At 46.3% G+C, this 22,327-nt stretch overlaps 1 protein-coding gene across 1 annotated transcript in view; it reads left to right on the top strand.

Annotated features, from left to right (window-relative positions):
• The window catches only part of LOC115382655 (netrin-G2-like), a 69,440-nt gene that overhangs the window by 2,010 nt on the left and 45,103 nt on the right, over positions 1 to 22,327 (top strand). The window contains exon 2 of the mRNA XM_030084482.1: positions 10,761 to 11,404. Coding sequence (XP_029940342.1) covers positions 10,761 to 11,404 — 644 coding nt within the window. The remainder of the gene's footprint in view (positions 1 to 10,760; positions 11,405 to 22,327) is intronic.

The following is a 22,327-nucleotide window of genomic DNA, read 5'->3' as shown; positions in this document are numbered from 1 at the left end:
TTATTTTTTTAATCATTCAATATTCTTGTGAGACATGCGATCATCCTGAATTACATTTCACTCAAGGGAGATCTTTACATGTTAGCTTAAGAATCAGTTCATCTACAGTTTGACAGAGAATCAAGGTCACTGTGTGTCCTTCTTCTGGACACTGACTTGGCGTTGTTCGAGGGATACTTGTACACAACTTCTTTCTGCCCCGGGATTTGGCAGCTTTACAGAAAATCCAGTTTCCTTACCTAATTGGTTTACATTTACATTCACTCATTCAGCAATCCCACAAGTCAAGGGAAAGTCGGGGCACAAAAAAAAAAGAAAGAAGAAGAAGAAATAGACTGCATCGCCCAGTGCGCAGAGCAGCTCATTCTTAATAAGACTTGAGACGTACTGCGGAAGATGCTAAATAATTTTTCCCCCCCTTTCTCTCGCCCTGCGCGTGCTCCAGAGCGTTCCTGAAAATTATGGGAAAATTCACTTTTTGGAGGTTTTGATGTGGAGGCGTACTGTAGCTTTCCCTGCTTGCATGGGTTTACAGTAGTTTTCGCTCACTCCGTCTCCGCAGGGATGCATTTTTATTTTTTCTACTCTATTTATCTCTGCCGTTCCCTGGGAATGCAGCATCTCTTCTCCTCAGCCAAACAGGCCAGCATGTTGGCTCCTTTCAACATGACGGGCTTCCAGCACTTTGACGAAGATGCTACTGTCACTAGCGCTGTGTTCGCAGCGCCGGTAGCTTCTCTGTAGTTCTCTCCTGTATGATAGCTGCTATACAGGCGTAATGCGTAGTTGTAGGTGATGGAGTGAGGAGGTTTTAAGGAGGCGTGTTGCAGAGGGGGATAGCTAATGATGAGGGAGAGGTGAGAAAGATCCCAGCTTAGCTAAGCAGAAAGATGAAATCAGACCACAGCTCCACAGTAGTGCACACACTGTCGATATTAAAAAAAGAAAAAAAAAAGAAAAGAAGAAGCTGCACTGAGAAAGGTCTCGCTGTGCTGTTGTTTGTTATTTTGTTTTGTTTTTTTTCCTCCGGTTTTGAACCAAAACCTTCAATCAAACGTCTCTCATGGGGCCGAGAACAGAGAGCAGCCGAATGCAAATGGAGAGAGCGTGTGTGCGCGTGTGTTTTGTGTGTGTGTGTGTGTGTGTGGGAACGTACAGTGTGCGGTGACGTTACCTTGACGAGCAGGGGTGTGTGAAACATGTGCACGAGTTGGCCGACAGTGCACGGGAGTACGTCTAAGAAAGACAAAAGAAAAAAAGGAAACACACATACTCACACACACACACACACACACCTTTCCTGTTCCATAACACATTTGCCCATTTTAGAAGGTAGAATATCTGCCAGCTCTAAAAATAGACATGAGAAGGGAGAGAAGCTGCGCAGCAGCGGAAGGGGAGCATGCAGGAAGGGGAGGAAGATGGCAGCTGCTAGTGTGGAGCAGTGCATCCCAGGCCGGGCCCGTGGCCACGCGTCATGCTCCCTGTCCAAGGCGGCCCTGCCAGACCCGGCTGACCCGCCCCGCTCGGCTCGGCTCGACCCGCCGGGGCCGCCCCCCCCCCGCCCCTCCCCGGGGTTACAGTTAGCCCAGGTGGCCGGTGTCCTAATAACACACCCTTGGAGGTGAATTTGGGCGCAGCGTGCGAAGGTTTGACAGTGCGGGGCATAATTAACGAAGGGAACAGGAAGCAGGGAACAGACAGCTGAAGGGAGAGCCAGAGAGGTGGGGGAGGGTGGAGTGATGTAATGGCGTGGCTCGCTTCCCCAACAGGACTCGGCTAGAAGTGATCAGAGAGCGTTTAGATGTGTTGGCAGAACGCGAGGATAGTTATAAGTGAGATTTATCCCTGACTGAGGTGATACTAAGAGGGATTGGCCACAGGGGCTTAGACAGCCCGAGGTGAACTCAGCAAACCGCCGCGTCTCACCCGTCAGGATCCCCGGACTGACGGATGCTCACAAATAATGAGATACGACGAGAGCAGAGGCCAGACTGTCAACAATAATGGCCTGTAAGCTCAATGTAAACCCAAATCCCATCAAAGAGAAGACACGGCTGAAAGTTTTATTGCTCTTTTTGTTCTTGGTTGTTGCACAAAGTGGGAAAGTTGATACTCAACATGTTTAATCGCAATGAGAGTCACTTCAGCTGAGATATGTTACCAGTTAACAGTAAAACATTAAACCCTCGATACGCCCGCAAAACGTCTGATGCTCCAAAATACAGTAACAGGATACGACAAAGCCTCCGGCGGAGACGATGAAAACCAGCTCCGAAAAAAAAAGGTTCCAGAACAGTGAGAGTGCAGTTTGATTCAGACATGAACTGAGACTTTTTAATTCTCACCCTTTAGATTTTGAGTTTATTTACAGAGTACATTGACCATCATCACGAAGGAACTCAACTTTTTATGACGACTTGCATTAATCTTTCAGTGATTTAATACAAAATATAGATATCTTGTAGATTGAGGAAAGGGAAAGGGGTGAGCACACTTCTCTAAAAACAGACTCAACATATCAGCATCAAAACTATAAGAAAATAAGTCACAACATCATCCAATAATAACATCCACTGAGAAGGATCAGGAAGGGAGTTAATTCTGAAGTAACTTAGATGAGGTAGTGCGTGAAAACCACGACCGTTTCTGTATCAACTCTCCCAAAACCTTTCAATCAGCAGTAATCCTCTCAAATACTTTACTCCATTACAACCACAACAGGGGGGAACGTTCAGCCAAATCTTGATAAATCTGTACAGTAGGACTGGCGACCGAAAGGTCAAAAGTGTGATAACATGCGTGCCGACAAATGCCAGAACTTTGCGTCAACATTTCCAACGCAGCTCCTCAGGGAGAGAACGGCTGATTTTAGGCTTGGAAGTCTGTTTACAGATCTTGTTAAAAATATTACATAAAGCCTCCTGTAGCTTAAGAGGGATCAGAGCAAAATCTGATAAACTGCCTCAAGTGATGTGACTGGAGAGGCCCGAGACTGTAAATCTGAAAAATTAAACAAATCTGAGGGAAGGAGTTGAAAAGGAGCACATTTGATAGACCTCTAAAGTCTGCGTCTCATCTCTGCTCGAGGCGAGGGGCTCCAGGCTCCGTTAGTAGTAATACTGATAAACTGAAAACACTGTCAGTGGTCATTCTGGGTGAGGGCTGAAGAATGCACGGATTAGAAAGAAAATGCAGCAAATTCTGCTGAATGGATCCGATGTGAAATGAGCTCATTTATCTTTTCGTTCTGGATTGATTTATCTAAGTCAGGTTTGTGGGTGGTTGAAGCTGATCCCAAGCTGACTGTGTGACGGACTCTGGACAAGTCCATCAAGTCCACCATGGGGCAAAAACAGACACAATTCCAAGCCCAAACTCGGACCAGACAGCAAACCACTGCACCGCTTCGCAGGCCGCTGTCCATAAAGAAGGTTGATGCACTCACCGCCACCAGGTTCATTTATCCACATTTCTATTTTCCCTTTCTTAAGGCTTGGAGGCATTTTCCCCTCTTTATCTCCGTCTCCCCTTGTGATCAGGTTGGATTTCATATCAGACATCCATAAAACCTTTTAGGATGTCTGTGAATTCACCTCATCGGCGAGTCATGGAAAAGAGACGGTTGGTCAGCAGAGGGGGAAAAAAAAAAAAGGGAAAATTGATCAGAGAGGAGAAACAGAGTGCTGCATTTCAGCCTGTTTTAAGTGAAAGTAAAAAAACTTGTAGATGTTGAATCGTTCTAATGTGAAACAGGGAGTTTAGCATTAAGCTAATATATGCTGCTGTCAAATGTGTGAGAGTTTGCAGCTCTGCAGTAACTTCCTGTGTTCGGTGCCGGTTACCGGCTGTCGGTACCGCCTGAACCCTTCACTGGTCCCGGTCTGACGGTGGTGGTTCCAGCAGGACCAGCTCTGCTGCTGCTGCTGCTGCTTTCGGAGCAGCATGGCGTCTCTCCTCCGTCCTGCTTCTCTCCTCCTCCAGCACAATCACACATGCCTACAGTAAACATTTACTTTTTCCTCGCACGCGCACGCGTGCACACACACACACACACACACACACACACACACACACACACAGACATAAACAACACCCGCCCACGCAAACACACACCTAAGACACATTTATACTTGCCAACTGCTGTTCGGTACCCAGCAAGACATTTTACAGCGAGCACATAATCACTTTTCCAGGTGATTAAAGAAAAAAGGCCAGTATATGTCTTGTACTTCTATAGATGCGGCCAAGTCTCACACACACACACACGCAGACTTTCTGAGGGGAACACACACACATGCACGCACGCTCAGACGTGCACCGTCTTCACTCGGGGTAACGAGAACCTCCGGTCTGATGGAAAAAACCTCCAACGAAATAAAAGATTAACGTCATAAGTGAAAAAGCAATATCTCTTTCTCTTCCCCTCTGTGGCCTTTTTAATGGGAGGGTCATTTCATTTGATGTTTCTCCAAAACAAAATAAATTGTGTTCGGTGTGTGTGTGTCAGTGTGTGTGTGTGTGTCCCTACCTTTATTCCCCTTGCTAGCAATATAAGAGAAACTTCTATAAGTGAAGACAGGAGTAAAGAGGAGAGGGAGGGCGGGGAGATGACAGGAAGTATTTGGAGGGTGGACAGAGACGCTCATGAAGGAAGAGGAGGCGAGCAGCAGGCGGACATGCAGAGCAGCCCTCTTCATGCTTTATCGCCGTGTCACTGCTTCACGGCAGCCACTCATGTTTTGTTGCCCGGGTTGTGTTCTGCAGTAACTCACTTCCCAGCTGAAGCTTGCGCAAGACGATGATTCAGGAGGTCAAAAAGGGCCGCTCGTTTATTTATTTATTTTTTTTTTCAGTCATACTCTCTCAGTCTCTGAGCTTGACGGTGAACCGCTTTAGCGCCAGCGCTTGAGAAGTCGCTAATGACTGTTTAGGATCCGATTGTTATCCCGCAAGTGAAAACAAGGAAGTGGCTCGTCACGAGGGGCATCATGGCGGCTGTTGTTGTTGTGGAGACGGGATCCCGGGGAGGATAATTGCTGGAGGGGCTTAGCGGCGCGGGCCACCTGCTGCAGCATTTGGACAGGATCTGTGTGTGTGTATGTTTGCGAGAGCGAGTGTGTTTGCGGGTGTTTGTGGACGTGGGTGTGCCGGCACGGGCGCGGCGGGCAGCGGCGGAGTGGTAGCAGGAGGCGGGAGCGGGAGCGGGATAAGGAGGACAGGGCGAACAGAGGGCTTAAGCATAACCTCGCTTTAAGTCTCTCATGGGGGATAAAAATCTTCCGGCCTGTATTACTGTACATATCACCTCTAGTGTAGCTAATCCTAAAGGGCTCTGCGAGGTCAGGACAGGCTGCTGAACGGCAGCGTGCTCATACTACATTTAAGAAAAACAAGAAGAAGAAGAAGAAGTGACACGTTGAGACCAAAGCTGTGTTTTTGATTGTCGTGTCTGGTCGGGTTTGTGTATTCGCTCACGCAGCATCTGCGAGGAGGACACAGGCGCACTTGAGGAACTAACCTACATGCAGCGGGTGTTATATCTGGGACAGTGTGACAGTGAGTTCTTTTTCAATAGGATTTGTAGGGCAGAGGTCATCCCCACAACAACAGCCGACTAATCTTGCTTTCCGTGTGTCTGGGCTCAGGTCGGGGAATGCACCAAGGCGGAGCGCGGCAGCAGCTGGCCCACCGCAGGGCAGCCACGCTCGCTATCGCCCTCTTCATGAGCCTAATTACCTTTCCTGGTTGCAGTTGTTTGCGCTCGTTGTAGATTATCATCTCAAGTGCGTTCGGCCCGACATTGATCTCTATCTGCGTCACTGAGCGAGGGATAATTGGGTTATCAGATGGAGAACAATGCTGATATGTTGCTCCAGCGAGAGAGGGGGAAGAGATTATCAGCAGGTCCGGGTGTGAAGATGCCATCGCATCGCCGCTGCGTCTTCACAAGCATCCCGAGCCGGCGCCGCGTCTTCGCCGGCGCACAGCCTCCCTCGGCACCAGCTCAGCGTTTGCTTATGTTGGGCGTTTCCCCCCCCCCACTCCGCGTTGTCACCATAAATCAGATGATTTATAATGTCGGCCTCGCAGGATTGTAACTTTTGCTTTTGTTATTAGAGCGGCAGAGTGGGTTTGAGTGACTGCTCACTCTCCCGTGGTACAGTCCAGTGACTTTTATTCCACAGTCGGGGCAGATGCTGCTCCGCGGCGTGTTGGATGTGAAAAAGCGAACGTCTGCAAAGACGCGTGATCCGAGCATCCATACTGTTCAGCATTGTTTTCACGTCAAGGAAAGAATCTGCTGTTTTATGTGACGCTCAACCTGAGATCTTCGTCGTATCGCCCAATCAGCTGCTGCGGGATTCAAACGCCGCTGTGGAAAGTCTGGATTTAACGCCCTAATTGCAGCGAAGAGGAAAACTCCTGAAAACAACCACTGTTAACTTCTTCAGCCGATCCTGCAACGTAATCTCCATCTGTATGCTCAGCATGTTACAAATGTTCATATATCTGCGGGAGAATTTGCATCTCATGCACAAATCTGTCAGGCTTGCTCTGAGGCTTCAGTCACCATTTTCCCTCCAAGGATGAAACTACAAACTCTGCACGGCCGCACTTTCACGCCCGCGGGGGGTTCGCGCTTGATAGTAGGGGGAAAAAAAAAAACTGAAAAACAAGACTTAGTGTGAAAAGTCAAAGGCAATCAAGTTTACTGGGCCAAACTTGAAGCACTTTCAGCATTAATGTTACTGCGAATTAGTTTCCCCTCCATTGGTGTAGTTCATGCTCTGTGGAGGCAGCTCTGAAACAACATGAACGCTGACCAATAAATGATCACACACACGCAAACACGTGACATAACTCTAGAACAGCAGGGGTGTCAAACATAGGGTCTGTGGACCGAAACAGGCCGCAGGAGGCTCTAAACCAGCCCGCCAAACCACCAGCCAAATTGTTGGTGGCTGACACCAAACAACACCGAGACCCGAGCAGAGATGTCGCTGATGCTGCCATGAAAGTTGGCAAGCTAGCATTAGCCTCAAAGCCATGCCGTCGGGGGGGGGGGGGGTTGTAAAAACATGCATAATGCAACAGCGAGAGGAGAAGGGCTTTTTTTTGGACATTTCACTGTATTTTACACCAAAAGGTTTCATTTAAATGGGCTTCATGTTTGCATTTTTCCAACATTTTCCTCATGTATTCACTGCAAAAACAACAAAGAAAAACATTCAAGTGTGAACTAAAGTGACTTGAAATGTGTTTGCCATCACTAAATAAGGTGAATTTTAAATTCTACTTAAAGGTGCATTAAGGAGTTTTACAACCTTAAAAATACTTGTTTTCCACCATAAATATGTTACACATTTTTAATGATGTGTACAGTGTGCCCTGACATATTTATTACAAGTACCTCTAACAGCGCTAAATTGTCACTTGAAAGTAGCAGTGCCGGTCCGGCACAACTGAGCAAGATCTTCCAGAAAGTAAGAAAAGACTGGCTTCTCGCACTGCCACAGCTCCAGCACAGACTCCACCAGGTAAAAGAAACTTAAATCTTACTTGAGCGCTACTAAACGAGTGAAGAAGGAGTTCCCCCCTTCCATGCACGCGAGCCACAGGCATGAGTTTTTCACTAAGCTGCATTACGCCCAAGGCCTGCAGGGGGCGCTGTTTCGCATAAAACGTGCAAACTCCTTAATGCACCTTTAAGGTTATATTTAAGGCACTGATTTTGTTTTAAATGAGCCTTTATTTTCTCTAAATTAGCACGATATCCCAACTGTGCAAGGCATGGCATAAAAATGTTCGATGCACTCAGATTTACATTTTACCCAAGTGAAACCTTTCACTTCTTACATATAATGTTCTAAAAAACATTGATCATGCAGCTTCAAACTTTCATAGTTGCTTCTCTGAAATGTACCCACTAAAACTAGTTTTGCAGAGAGGTCCCCATTTGAAACGTGGTTTTTGCTGAATTAAAAGTACAAAGAAGGAAAATGCAAGGTGAATTAAATTAAAAGTCAATCAACTGCATTTTTTTTATTTGGTTGTTTTGTGCTTTAGGTGTGCAAATACTCACGTGACAGCTAATGTGTTTACATGAGGAAACGTAATTAATCCAAGTTTAAGATGTAGGTCAAGTTAGACAGCTTTAGTGTTTTGCTCGAGAATGATTGAAAAACCAAAACATTAATTTTGAACCTTCTCTTGCGGCTCCAGTCTCACGTTCACTCTTTGTTCCGTCAGTCTGAGCGTCGGCGAGTCTCCGTTCCGTCGTCGTCAACGGCGTAATTACCATTAACTCATCAAGCGTTTCAAGATGAGAGGGTGACATTCCTCCCCAACTACGAGAAGAAGCGGCACTCACATGAAAAGTCAGGAGCAAAACAAAGAAGAAAGGGGAAGGAGAGCGGGGGGGGGGGGGGGGGGGGGAGAGGACGAGAGAGGAGGTGCAGGTGGGAGCCAAAAGAAAGCAAAAAGCAGGGATATTTATACCATCTGTTCCATCAAGAGCTTGTTAAGCATATTGCAGTAAAATTCAGGAACGCTATTGGATTTCCAATAAATAGAAAGAAGGAGGATAAGATCAGCCGTAAAATTTAATCAGTTACTATAAATGTAAAAAACAAGGAGGAGAGGTTGGAAACGGGTGAGAGGGAACTTCACAGACAGGAAGTATATCGAGGATATTATATATTTGGGATGTGAATACTGTGAATTTGATAAAGTAAATATGTACATAAGTAAGACAGGGAGTGACCCCCTTTGATTCAATGAGCGACTGTGACTACATGCAGGAGAAAATAATAACCTGCTGTATCGGTGTAATTAGTACATCCTCGGGGCACGGCGAGCCGTCTGAGTGCGATACAATCCAAACAGCACAAGAGCGGAAATTTGCAAATTAAGCACCAGGAGAGAAGACTTGAGGATCTGGGGGATTTCTCTGTGTAAATATTTTACCTTCTGTGGTGACGGGAATGTCAGACAACTGGCTTACAACAGTCAGCTGGATCAGCTTTAGTGGAACGTCTGCGAATGTCTCAATGTGAGAAGGAAGCAACTGTTTGAAGTGAGGATTCCTGGACGATGCATCAACTTATACGGCTGAGATGAGTTTCTTTTAAGGCACAAGTAATAAGATGTTTCCAGCAAACATGTTCTGTTAATTTTTCCCCCCCCCAAAAAAATCCAGATTCTCAGATAAATCTGCAAATTTGAAAACATAAACTACACTCACAAATCAGAAACACCAAATGCCAGTTAAATAATGTAAACAAAGTGATATACTTGAGAGTTAAATGGAGTAAATGTGTCATGTTTAATAAAGTTGTGAGTCTGAAATCTGTAAAGTCGCATTCAGCTTCAGTCAAGTTGTTAGACTTCTAAAACTATGACTCACAGTTACTGAAATGCAGATTTTTGTTTTTAAACTGTTTGATAAAAGTAAAAAAATATAGATCCAAGTTCTGAAATATGATAGAGAAAATGTGAAGTAAAAATGAACCTGTGACTTCAGCGATGCATGGTAAGTTTTGGGGGATTTTTAAGCCTCTTTCAGGTGGCAGTGGGTGGTGGTGGTAGTGCACATGTACAGACACCATTTTCTGTTATGCTTTACATTTTCTCGGGCTGGTTTGCTTCTCCGAAGAGAAACAGCATAAAAGCATCATTAGTGTAACCTGATCACCCTTAAATCTAATAAATACTTAATAAATACTCATTTGTATTCATAGTGCATTTGTCAGTTGGGTTTTTTTGGATTGTTTTTCACAGTTCTGCTCAGACATTCTCATAAAAGTGAGATTGTTTGGAAAGGTTAGAGACTTGATTGAGACCTGACGCAACATTTTGAGTTCCACCTCGTGAGCCGTGTTCAGAAAGTTGTGTTTTCAGTGACTCTAAGCTCCACTGCCTAAAATCATAAACAAGACCAAAGACTTCAGTTTTTTTTTTCCCTGAAAACACTGGAGGTTTTGTGCTTTGTGGGGCCAGGATCCACCCCGGACCACCTCTCAGTTAGTTGCAGCGTGTAATTCAAGCTTCGCGGTGTAAACTTTGAGCATATTCGAGCCAGATGTCCTCACAACGCAACTGGGAAAAGCATCAATCACTTGACTTTTTTCTTTTTTCTTTTTCTGGAACTCCACTTTCGAGTAAATGTAAGACAAATCTGTCCTGGTAGGAAATGAAGATGAGACGCGTGAGATCTGAGCGACTGAAAGGCGTTGCTCGGTGCAGGTGGAGCGAGGCTCGCGGCTCTCTGCGAGCAGTGTGAATAATCCCGTTGACTTTTAGTTGTGTGAAGGGGGGCAGCGGCTTGAAAGTCTTGGCACCACTAGAAGAGGAGGATCAATTCTCCGGAGTTAAAAAGTGCAGCAGCGCGCCGCTGTCTATGCAAAGACAGTGATGATGCACGATCCTCTTGACCTTCACACTTCCTGTTGTGCTGTTTGGCAAGTTTACTTTTAAGCTCTCTGTCCCTTTGATCCCCTGGCGTGGCGCTTTTCGTTCAGACACATGAAGACTCCGTTTTTCGTCCGATCTGGACGTTGCTGAGTTTTAGACAGTGGAAATACGCTCGCAGGTTTCAAATGAGCAGCTAGAAGGAAACACGCAGCAGCCTCTCGTCCGGTATCAGTTCCTTTGTGGTAATTTGATGAACACGGTATTATTCTGTGTTGTTTCTAATATTAGCTTCATCCTCAGAGCGAGGCTGGAGTCTAACCGCTCCGTCTCCATCTGCGTTGCAGGAGAACCCATACCTGTGCAGCGATGAGTGCGACGCCTCCAACCCGGACCTGGCCCATCCTCCTCAGCTCATGCAGGACCGCGAGCGCCACGGCCTGATCACCTACTGGCAGACGGTGACCTGGAGGCGGCACCCGGAGCCCCTGCTGGCCAACATCACCCTGTCCTGGAACAAGAGTCTGGAGCTCACAGACGACCTCCAGATCACGTTCGAGTACGGCCGTCCCACCATCATGGTTCTAGACAAGTCCATGGACCACGGGCGCTCCTGGCAGCCGTACCAGTTTTACGCCGACGACTGCCTGGACGCCTTCAACATGCCGCCCAAAAAGGTGCGCGACCTCTCGCCCGCCAACATCACGCGGGTCATCTGCACCGAGCAGTACTCGCGCTGGGTCGGCTCCAAGAACGAGAAGAACGTGAAGTTCGAGGTGCGGGCGCGCTTCGCCGTGTTCGCCGGGCCTCGGCTACAGAACATGGACGGCCTGTACACCCGCATGGAAAGTATGAAGGGACTGAGAGACTTCTTCACCTTCACCAACCTGCGGCTGAGGCTGCTCAGGCCCGCCCTCGGAGGCACCTACGTCCAGAGAGACAACCTGCTCAAGTACTTCTACGCCATCTCCAACATCGACGTACCTGCCAGGTGAGGGCCGATGCATTATTTGATAAAGGACACACAACTTTGTGTTGCTTTACACACACACACACACATTCCTAATATGGAAACCACATTTATTTATTTATTGGGGCTTCATTTATTTACACCACTGTTTTGGTAGTAGTGCTTAGTTAAAGCTGCACACTTTCTATCTTCTTCAAAACCAATAATCTGAAGGCTTAAGCACACATTCAAACAGCATTTGTGTGAAAGATTTAGTCGGGTCGAAATTGTTGTAACAGCAGAATTACCACGGACATCGTTTTCAGGTCTTCGTGTTTGCGGCTGGAGCTCGATCACAGGAATACAAACCCTCTCATCAAATCTCTTTGAATTAATAGCCTTGTTTCACGAGTAATTAAAATGTATGAAAAACTGTGACTGACTGGAGATGTGCGATCGTCTAAGCTGCCGAGAAAGTAAATGTAATTAAGATAGTCAATGCTACAAGCAACAGATTAATGAAATGTTAATTGCAGTTTAATATTATTCTGACAAAACGGCACAAGCAGGCAAAAAATTCCCCACAATCCATACAACTGATGGAGGTTCTGATCTAAACTGGGAGGTTAATGGGCTCTGGATTGGAGCATGAAACATTTCAATGGGATTTCCTGAGTTTGTGGAGCCGCAGTTCGTCTCTCCAGAGGCGAGTGGCCATTCCGTCGAACTGCAGGAACAGATTTAGTTTGTGCCGTGGAGCGATGATGGCACCGAGTGATTTTTTGCCTTCACTCGAAAACAATCTTTGGCAGAACGCGGTCCGGGGCTTGGAAGGAGCTCATCAACCAAGAGACAAATGTCTCAGGGCGGCTTTTACACAGCTTCTCCTGCCAGTGACATTGGTCATTTAACCAGAGGAACCAATGAGCAGAGCTGGACAGGTCCTGGATTCATCATCAATCTGAGTTTCCACACAGATCAAGGTTTTAAGCTCGACATCTGCTTGTATGCTTCCAAGGGAGCGCGTTGCAGATAGGGAAAAGGAACCAGAACGCCATATTTTAGACATGCCGTTACATGCTATTTCCATCTTTTCCCACACTCAGATGGGGCAGATAGTGGGGGTGGGGATGACACACACACACCATCTGCTTTGACACTTGTGGACACACAGTCCAGCACAGCCACTGTGATCTGAGGGCATTTAAAGTGACCTCTTCTCTCTCTCAGCATGAATTCTGATCTGCCTGTCACCGGCCTGTGGGGACAATGATTAATGACAGGAACACGCGGCCTCGGTGGTCCAACGTAAAGCACCACCCGCGCTCCGCCGGGGGAGCCGGGAACCCTTACATGGCAACTTTGTGACAGTGAACGATGCGCCGGCCGTCATGCGCCTGCTTAGCATCAACAAGCCATCTTTCCTACCTTTCAGAATTATTATTCCAATCAATACCGCGGGCTGACATTTGAATGGTATTTAACATCCTTGGTGGGATGGCACGGAATGGGAGGAAGGAGGCATGAATTTGTGGGTGTATGAGTGTAACGGGGGGAGGTTGCGGGCCAGGAGGGGAAAGTGAAAATGAGCGACTGTTTGAGCAGGGCGTTGACCGATGTGGAGCCGAGGTATGGCGGAGGAGAAGAGGGGGAGGTATGGCGGTGGTGTTTGATGAAGTCCTGAGTGGATGCTGACACAGCAAACACACACACACACACGCGCACACACACACCCACACAGAGCACAGAGAAACACAAACACACAAACAGCCCTGTGGCATTGTGGAAAGGGCCTGCAGGTATTGATCACAGCCACTTTTCAGGCTCAGCACAGAATCAGAGTGAGGGAGAGATCAGCCCGATACCCTGGAGATGAAACAGTCCATCATCACGCCAGACCCTCCTCCAAACCCAGCAGATTTAATATTCATCCATACTTATTTCAGGGGGGGAAAAGGATGTTTTAAATGTATTTAATAACCCAGAAGTGTGCAACATCTTGAAATCTATCGCCTCGCTTGAAGTCCCCGCTGTGCCGCTTTGCTTGAAACAACCCCGGACGCGTAAACTCAATTTCTCTTCATTTGTAGCAGCGCACTTGCAGAAACCTCTCCTAATTTGTCTCCGCATCCAGAGAGGTGGCCTGGTGGCAGCTGGCGATAGTGTCAGTATGTGATGGATCTGGTAACAGAGGACCCAAATTTAGCCTGGTGGAGATGACTGAGGCCGGTCCGTCTTCCGTCCCGGCCACCCACACCTCCCGTAACATAATCACTAATCAATAAGTTATTCTGGGCAGCCGGGAGGAGTATTAGGTGATAGTGGTGGGGGGTCCTCAACAGTACAGTACAATCAGGAGTGTCTGATGCTTACGGCTGGGAAATTGATTTTGGGGAGCGAGACGATTAGTCAATGTTCCCCGGACAAAAGGCTAAGCTATTTCATCTCATCTCATCTGGCCTTAGTAACATATTGGGATTTCCAATGCTTAAAATTTGAATAATGAATATTCCTCTCCGCTGGTGCCCTGGCAGGGACAGCGCACCGAAATGGGTTTTATATGATCAAGACCGAGTGGCAGTGTACCGCAGGTCGCCACAGTAATGAGATATGCTGGTGTTATCGATGGAGAGAGGCTTGTAGTCACTTCCTGACCGTATTGTGTATCCCTGGGCCTCGAGCTGTTACTCTCCGACTGAACCCAGCTGAAAGTAATTATTATTAGTTAACTGCTTTAATGGCCCGAACAGAGACAGTAAAACAAGCTCTTCTTCAGCATCCATCCACCGGTGGAGGATGCTACCTCTGTGGGATGCATCTCTTTTATCTGACGCTGCACTGTCAGAGCGCCGGCCGGCCTCTAAAAAGCTGGCGCAGGTATGCGGGAAGTCAGGTACTCAGAGCTAAATAGTGCTGCTTTATCAATAAATGCGTAACCTGATAGGGCATTAAGTGCAAACGCAGGCAAGCTGCGTTTGATGGGAGGGAGGCTGCAAATTTAGATTTGTGGACGTGTTGAAAACACTCAGCAAACTGAATCTTGAGCACGCTGCGAGAGGGCATCCTGGGTAGAGGGCGTCCAAAACCAGAGGCAGGACGAGCAGTTCTGAAGTGAGCATGGAGAGGAGAGAAGGTCAGACAGAAGGAGTGCAGGCAAAGTCAAAATGGATATAGTTGATAGGATATTACAATATGAATCAGCATCGCTCATTTTGTGCTACAAAGTTCTCCCAAGGTTAACTATAATGAGCTGAAGGACTGACGACTGTATAAACTCTAAGCCAAGGTGTTTGGGCTTTGGAAAGCCCTGGGCTTTATGTTCATTTTACAGGCTATATCCAACCCTTAGATGTGCCTATTTCCATATCGCTGATGGGCCATGTGAAAGCCATCTCCAACCATCAAAGATAGAGTGGCGGGGGCCTCAGCTCGATCATCATTTACATCAGTGAAATCATATTCACCGGGAAGCTTCACTCATAAGCGCAGCTCTCAAATTCCCCTCCCATTCATTGGATCTCCATCTTTCAATCCCCGTCCGCTCCGTCCCATCTGTCAGCCGCGCTGCTGGACTGCGGCGTGGACCGTAGCGGGCCGCGGCCGGCCTGTAGTCTGCATTATGGATTAGACGCGGGGTCATGGATTGGGTCTTTTTAATGAAATAAGCAGCAGGTCGTACAGTGGGTCTTTATAATGGAATAAAGGAAAGGCTCTAAGCTCAGGAAGAGCCAACTAAGTGGATTAGGGCCAAGACGGAGGGAAAGGAGATGGAGCAGGATGGCGGAGCGGGAGATAGACGGAGTCTGCATCGTTTTTCTCTCCCGGCTCATCATGGCTGCAGCATCAGGTTCTCAGCGGCCTGCTTGACTTCTCAATTTGATTTGATTGGCTGATGGGGAGAGATGACATTTAAGTGAAGCCAAGTAGTCTGGAAGTCTCCCACTCCTTTATGTCAGTCAGATGAGCGGAAAAGAAGGAATTCAGCACATATACAACTTTACAACACTGATCATCTCTCAGTAGGGGTGAAAGTCAAACGTCCCGATATGCAGTAGAGGCAAAAGTGACATTTTCATGGAAAGTGTTCTTTGAATTTCAAGTAGCATTGAAATGAAAAACCTGACTGACGAGCGGAGCGTGTCACGTCTTTTATGATTATTGTATTTATGGCATCTATTATTAGAATACATTTATTTTTATTCAGTTTTATTTCATTTTCCTTGATTTAGCACAGTAATCATTTAGCAAGCATCCAAATTAAAATGGTGAGAACAATTTTTACTACTTTTTTCAAGTACTAATCTTCACCGACTTGTCAATATAGAATACCAATACAATAACTTATTCAATGCCATTAAGCACAATATATACTCCATGCGTAAACTGCATGCAAAGGCTGCTGCGCTGCTGCAAACCACCTCCAAACGGAAACAGATGGTGAGATTTGCAGCCTGGACCAAAGTTTTAGACCGACGAACAAACACCCCATCTCCACAGCTATAACCGTTGGGCTGTAAACTCCAGAAAGAGCATCAACATAAGCACTAAAACTACGCAATCCGACAGTATAAAACCATGTTGTGGCTGAGCTCTCTGACTCCAGCTGGTGAAGCCCAGTCTTGTCTAAAAGCCTCGTCTCTGACCACAATTAATTATTTTCCAGTAGTGAAAATTAGTTAAGAGCTGACCTGGCAGGAACGAAGCCACATGAATGCTGATGATATTGGGAGTGTTTATACACGGTCATGTTGTTTCATGCCTGCTTGACTCATTTATCCGTTGTGTGTGTGTGTGTTTTTCTCGGTGCCATCCTGGCCCCCTGCTGACAGAGCTAATGTGCTGAGAGCTTTAAGCTCCCCGTCTCTGCACAGACTGCAACAGCCTGGCACACTAAAACTTTCCTGCTCTTCATTAACATGTTGCAGAGAGCCCAGCCAGTCAAAGCAGTTCTGTGTGTGTATGTGTGTGTGTCTTTTTTCATGTTTCTCCTTGTGAAGACAGTAGAAATCCTCAGTAATTCTCCATCAAATGGCAATTTTTCTGTTCCACACACTGCAACTTTGGTCATTAATATCTAAAAACAAAACGTGTTCCTGCTTTAAAAACACGTTCAAAAGGCGTTTTTAAAGATTGTTTTTAAGGTCAAAGAAATTAAAAATGTATTCCTCCTATTTTTGGAACCACCTGGTTCGAACATACGATCTGTGACTTGATGATGATGAATGACGGCAGACATTAAAATGCATGTCTGTCGGTTCAGCTCTTCTTCCGCTGTGATCACATCTCAGAATGCAAACCATTCAGACGCAGCAAGTTACAGCAGAGATCAGCGCCGGGTGTGGTTTGAATCCAGGCTGGGGCCTTCGCCGTGTCGTATTTGCATGTTCTTCCTGTGCTGGTTTTGTCAGCATGCTCGCCTTCACTCAAGCAGTCCGTGAATGTCTGTGGTGATGGACTGGCAGCTGGCCTGTCCAGCATGTACGCAGCCTTTCACGAAGCATCGGCTCAGATAACGTCCTGCGCTCATTCAGGATAAAGTGGGAAGATGGATGAATGGCGGGCTGCTCGCCAGATCGGATGTGTTTTATCACACATGGTGTGTTTCCACGTCCTCTACATTCAGAGTCTTCTTGACTCCTGCCTTTCAAAGGCGGTCTTTACAGTCTCGCACTGTGATTGAGTAGTTTTCTAGCATCTTTCTTGGTCCCTTCACACTCAAGACAAACAATACAATCTACGCCAAAACGAAATCACCTGACGTATGAGACTAGAACAAGAGTGTCAAACAAAGGTCAGGGATCACATACAGCTCAATTTAATCCTGAATGGTGAAACAGTACCATAAAAACCTTTAAATTTAAACTAAAGGTTGTATTTGCTGTGGCAAGGGTCTCAGTATATGTGATGAAAATGTTAATATTTCAATAAAACCAGACAATTACTACCAGAAATGTTTAAATCTCAGCATAAAGCCAATTTGAGTGAAACCTTGTGTTTTTACAGGCTCGCACCGACAGCGTGGCTCTGAGACGAGCTTGATAACAACAAGGAAGCATCGCCGAATCTCATACTATTAAAAAAAGAAATCAGTGTTTTCTTTGAAATTTTGACAACTTGCTTGGTGGTTTGGTGGGCCACATTGGAGCCTCTTGTGGGGCCAGTTTCGGCCCTCGAGCCTTATGTTTGACACCCTTGGATTAGAGCATTATCTTTATGAAGATTGATTAGGCTCAAACCACAGATTTTAGGTTATTGTTTATTCACCACGATTCACCAATAATTGCTCAGAGTGACATCTTTTAATAAAATGTCTACAGATATATAAGTGAGAAAAATAAGTTACCAGTAAAATAAGTGTAAAATGAAGCTGCTGATCCTTCAAAGTAAAGCGGAACATGTCGAACTCCTGTCACTGTGACTGAACCCGACGGCTCATTTCCCACCTGGGGGCTGTTTGATGAATCTGAAATCATTAAAAGGCGTCATTGTGCAGGATTTTACCATCTGATAAGCCTTCAAAAGCATTCATCTGCGACTCCAATCCCACTTTATGGAACATGTTTCATTTCCTCACCGGTGCCTTGAATTAAACCCTCCCACCGCCGCCGCCGCCGCCGCAGCTCCTTTGGTTGGATTAATGCCGTTTTTTGGTTGGAAATCCCACACAGACCTGTGTTTTGAGCGAGTGCCAAACTTTAAAAACATAATGGCACACAATTAAAACACTATAAATTTGCAACAAATATAAAATACCCACAGACTCTCTTAATGAGAGAACTGGAATAGTTCATGAAAAAAAAAAAAAGACAAAAAGGAAATTACTATACTTTTACAACAGAAAGGTGTAAAAAACAGTTTAATTATAGAAAGTGATCTATAAATATATAATCAGAAGATCCTCATTCCAACTCGGAAGCGACAAACCTCAAGTAACCCTGATGTGTAATTTTGCAGTCCCACTGCGTCGAGAGAGAAGGGCTAATTAGGCCCTGAAGGCCTCTCAGTTGTTAATCCAACAGTTACAAAGGTTTATCGTCGTGGCGGAAACCTGAACGAGGACGACGGGACAGACAGCGAGGAACTCTGTGTCCCGAGGCCTCGTCCATCTCCTCCACGGCCGAGCGAGGAGGAGGAGGAACAGATGCTTCTCCTCCTCTGCCTTCTTTTTTTTTTTTTTTTTTGGGAGCCTCCAGCTTTTTTGTGTCTCGATTATCTGCGTCAGGTGACTTTGACTTTGGAGACTGTCGCACTATTTTTGAATTACACCAAAGTTTTTCCTTTGTGTCCTTTGCGGAAGGAAGGTGAGGGGACGGGAGGTATAAGCCTGGATCAGGGGGAGCGCGAGAGGAAAGGGAGGCAGATGATGGATTAACTCCTAGTTTCATGGGACTAGCCGGGGTGTGTGATTTTGTGATGAATGATGTGAGTTGCGATGCTCTGTAAATATTATTCTCCAGTTTACAGGGAGGGGAATATCACAGTCCCCCCCCCCCTCGATTTCTCCACGTCTTCCATCCACGGTTCAAAACTTCGCCGTCTCTCCTCTTTGATGGGAAAACCGCTTTGCACTTAAACACCGCTCGCCCCTTTTTTTTTTTTCCCCTCATGAATGAAATATAAGACTCGTGCCTGATGTGCGACGAAGGGAACACGGAGGCGGCGTCCTGTGCGTCTGGAGCGTGGCGCCTCCCACGCCGGACTCGGACTCCTCCCCCCTCCGAGCCATCTCCCTTCCAGGCAGGCGAGGCTCGCCGCGGAAACAGATCACTTTTTAAATCATTCATGAGCACTCCCCAGAAAAGAGAGGCATGCAGAAAAGCCGAGGGACCGCAATGAGGAGCGCGTCGCCGTCGCCCTCAGACGCCATGATTTATGACGCGACGGTTGTAACCGATTTGATAATCACAGTTTATTTCCCCTCAGAAGGGGGAGAAAGTTATAGTCAGCGATTCTGCCTGTTTTCTTTCATTCCTCGTCTTTTGTTTCACAGATGAATATTTTTTTTCACCCCCGCCCTCTTCCATAGATTTTTTTTTTTCCTGTTCTCTTCTCTTCTTCCACCTTCCCACTCCCTCCACCTCTTTTTCATCCCATAAATATCCTTTTAAATTCACAAACACAATAAAGAATTCTCCGTAGCAGCGGCTGCGCCGCGCCTCACCCAGCATCTGGTGAGAGGGGAATCTCTTGATACCGCGAGCGTGCTTTAAAGCTGAAAGGCATGCTGGGAATTGTAAGTGGGAGAACATGAGGCGGAGGGAGGGTGTCCTTGGAAGGATGGTTTGTTCTCAGTCAGCCACATTAATTAGCATAGCATTATTACAGTCGTGGCGTGTTCAAAAAAACGGCGGCGCCTCTGCTGCGGGACCGTCTCCGTCATTAACGGGCGTGCAGACGGGCGCCGGTAAACAGCTCGTCAGCCCCGCACGCCGACAGGCTGGAGACGCGCTGGAACGGGAGGCGTAGCGGCTCACACTGCGATCAGTCGGCGTTTGAAGCCGGAGACGCTCGCCCCTGCACCGCCGCACCGTCCCGCCGCGGACCTGGAGGGATGAGAGGCTCCAAGTTTTCAATCAGGCCCAAGAAGACGGCAGGCGGCGGCGCCTGGAGCTCGTCCGAGAGTCAAAAGTTGTAATGACAAATTACAGACTCTAATTAATGATTAAGAAGTGCAACTCCCACAGCATTAGCTGAAGTATTGTCGATTATCTCGAGTGTTTTGACGTTAACTGGAGGCCCTCGTCCGACCGGCCTGCGGTGCAGATGTTAAAACATCTGCTTTAAATGTGTTCAAGGTCAAGAATAAACTGCCAACTCACACTGCTGAGCTGCAGCGTCGTCATTTTCGTCAGCTTTCCCTTCCGTCTTCAGCGACGTCTTGGAGTTCGGAGGGGCGAGTTTCGAAGCAGGAGGCGGCGGGTTCGAGTCCCGCTGCCGACAGGTTGTGTCAGGGAGTTAATCGGGAGTCAAACTTGTCCTAATGAAACATGCAGACCGCGCGATGTGCCGCGGGGCCCCTTTAAAAGGAGCAGCTGGAGCGTTTTCTCTCTCATCACGCACACTTTGCTACTATTTTTAATTGGGATCCTGAAGTGAGCATGCAAACTGACACGACTTCTGATGAAAGCCAAAACAATTTCTCACGTTAGATTGAAGGAAAATGAGATCAACTGCTTAATTCAAGCTTCAGTAATTACTCTACAATAAGAACACCTTAAAGGTAGAGGGATATCAGATGCTTTTATCAGGTCAGACTCATATTTTCAAGTTTTCCTTGAAGATGTTCATGTATTTTATATGAATATTAATACAGGTGATGCTTAAATCACAACTGAGCATCGGTGTCTATTGTTCTGATGAAGAGTTCCTGATTAAACCGGTTGACGATTTTACTGAGGAAAAAATATGTTAACTTATAGTTTTCGTCCATCTTTAATAAACGTGGCAAGGGAGAACGTGCCGTCGGTCATTTCTGACACAACAGTGGTGCACCAAAAGGTCCGAAATACTGCTGAGATCTGAAGAGAGCCAAAATTCCACCTGGATTTAAAGAATTTCACATCATGAAAGTCTGCAGAAGGCAAAATAACGAGCATCTCATTACAAATGTGTTGACTTGAAGTCAAAAGCATCTATTTTACGAACTACGCCAGATGAGAAAAAGCTCATAATCCAACTGAAAGATTCACCATTAAGCTACAAATGAGGACGAAAACTTGACACGCCTGAAACGATCCGCAGAGTTTCTTTAAATTATGGCTGCACTACCATAGAACAGCAGAGTTGTGCGCACAGAAAACTGAACGCGCTCAAGAAAACCACCAAACAAATCGTGGTTTTTGACTTAAATCTCATTACAGCTACCTTTTCCCTCATGCCTGTTTTATTAGCTCGAACCCATCCGGCTACAGTTTGCAGTAAATGTTGATTACAGTTTAACTTTTTCCCAGAAGGCCAATGATTTTTTTTTTTCTTCTTTTTTTTTCTCTCCCTACATACATGTAGTCTGGCCTCTTGCCTCCTCGATGCTCTACAGCCACTTAAATTAATCATGCGAGACGCTGTGGCTGGTCGCCGAGGCAGCTGCATTATGAGAAGCGTTCAGGATGTGCTGTAATCTGTGTGCTTTATCTCATGGTATTGCGTTCTATACTTAACCACACAGCATCATGTAGACTTTCTCTTCCCCCTTGTTGAGTCTTTTTAATGCGGCGCATAAAATGAAGGATTTGTTCTACGTGGCTGAACCCGCCCTGCAGGTATTTGTCCGCGGGGACGATAAAGTGTGTTTTACTGTATCCTAATAGGTGGGCTGGTAAAATAACCATATTGTCTTATGTAGTGCAGCAGTTTGAGCGCAATAAGAAACATAAAGATTATATTTATGACACTTTGACACAGACATTGAGATGCCTCTTATTGTTCTGATTTTTCTTTGTTTTTTTTGTTGTAAGTTTTAAACGTTTGACTGAACGGAGGCTTTTTCTAATAAATTTGTGACAGAACTTAATAAACTATTAGAAAATATCTTCTTGATAAACTCCTCAGCAGGGCATAGGGTTTTCCCGTACTTTAAAACGTTCCGTCACTTCTTTCAACATTTACGGAAAACCAACCACTGACTCCGTTGCTCGGTTACCATGGGAACCACTAACTCCGGAAAGCATCGCTTGCACACAGCTGGTTCCACGATAATTCCGAAATGAAAAGAATTGAGCTGTTGCTCTAGTTTTGCTGGAAGTAGACCAAACTTGAACCGCTGTTTTCCTCGTCTCGTCACTGTTTTTGCCGTTTTCCTATTGGTCGTGAGCATCGGTCGCTCACTGCAGCGCCACACCGAGCAGTTCATGTGCGTGGTCGCACGACGGCCGTCTGCAAACCCGTCTCCTCTGACCCTGCTGTCCAGCCTTTCGTTTCATCATTCTTTAGCAGAGCGGCGATGCTCGAATGTCCGTTCTGTACGCC

The sequence above is a fragment of the Salarias fasciatus genome (genome assembly GCF_902148845.1).
Source record: "Salarias fasciatus chromosome 7 unlocalized genomic scaffold, fSalaFa1.1 super_scaffold_4, whole genome shotgun sequence".
NCBI classification, from domain to species: domain Eukaryota; kingdom Metazoa; phylum Chordata; class Actinopteri; order Blenniiformes; family Blenniidae; genus Salarias; species Salarias fasciatus.
The sequence above is the reverse complement of the archived record's forward strand: the minus strand, read 5'-3'. Positions and strand labels throughout refer to the sequence as shown.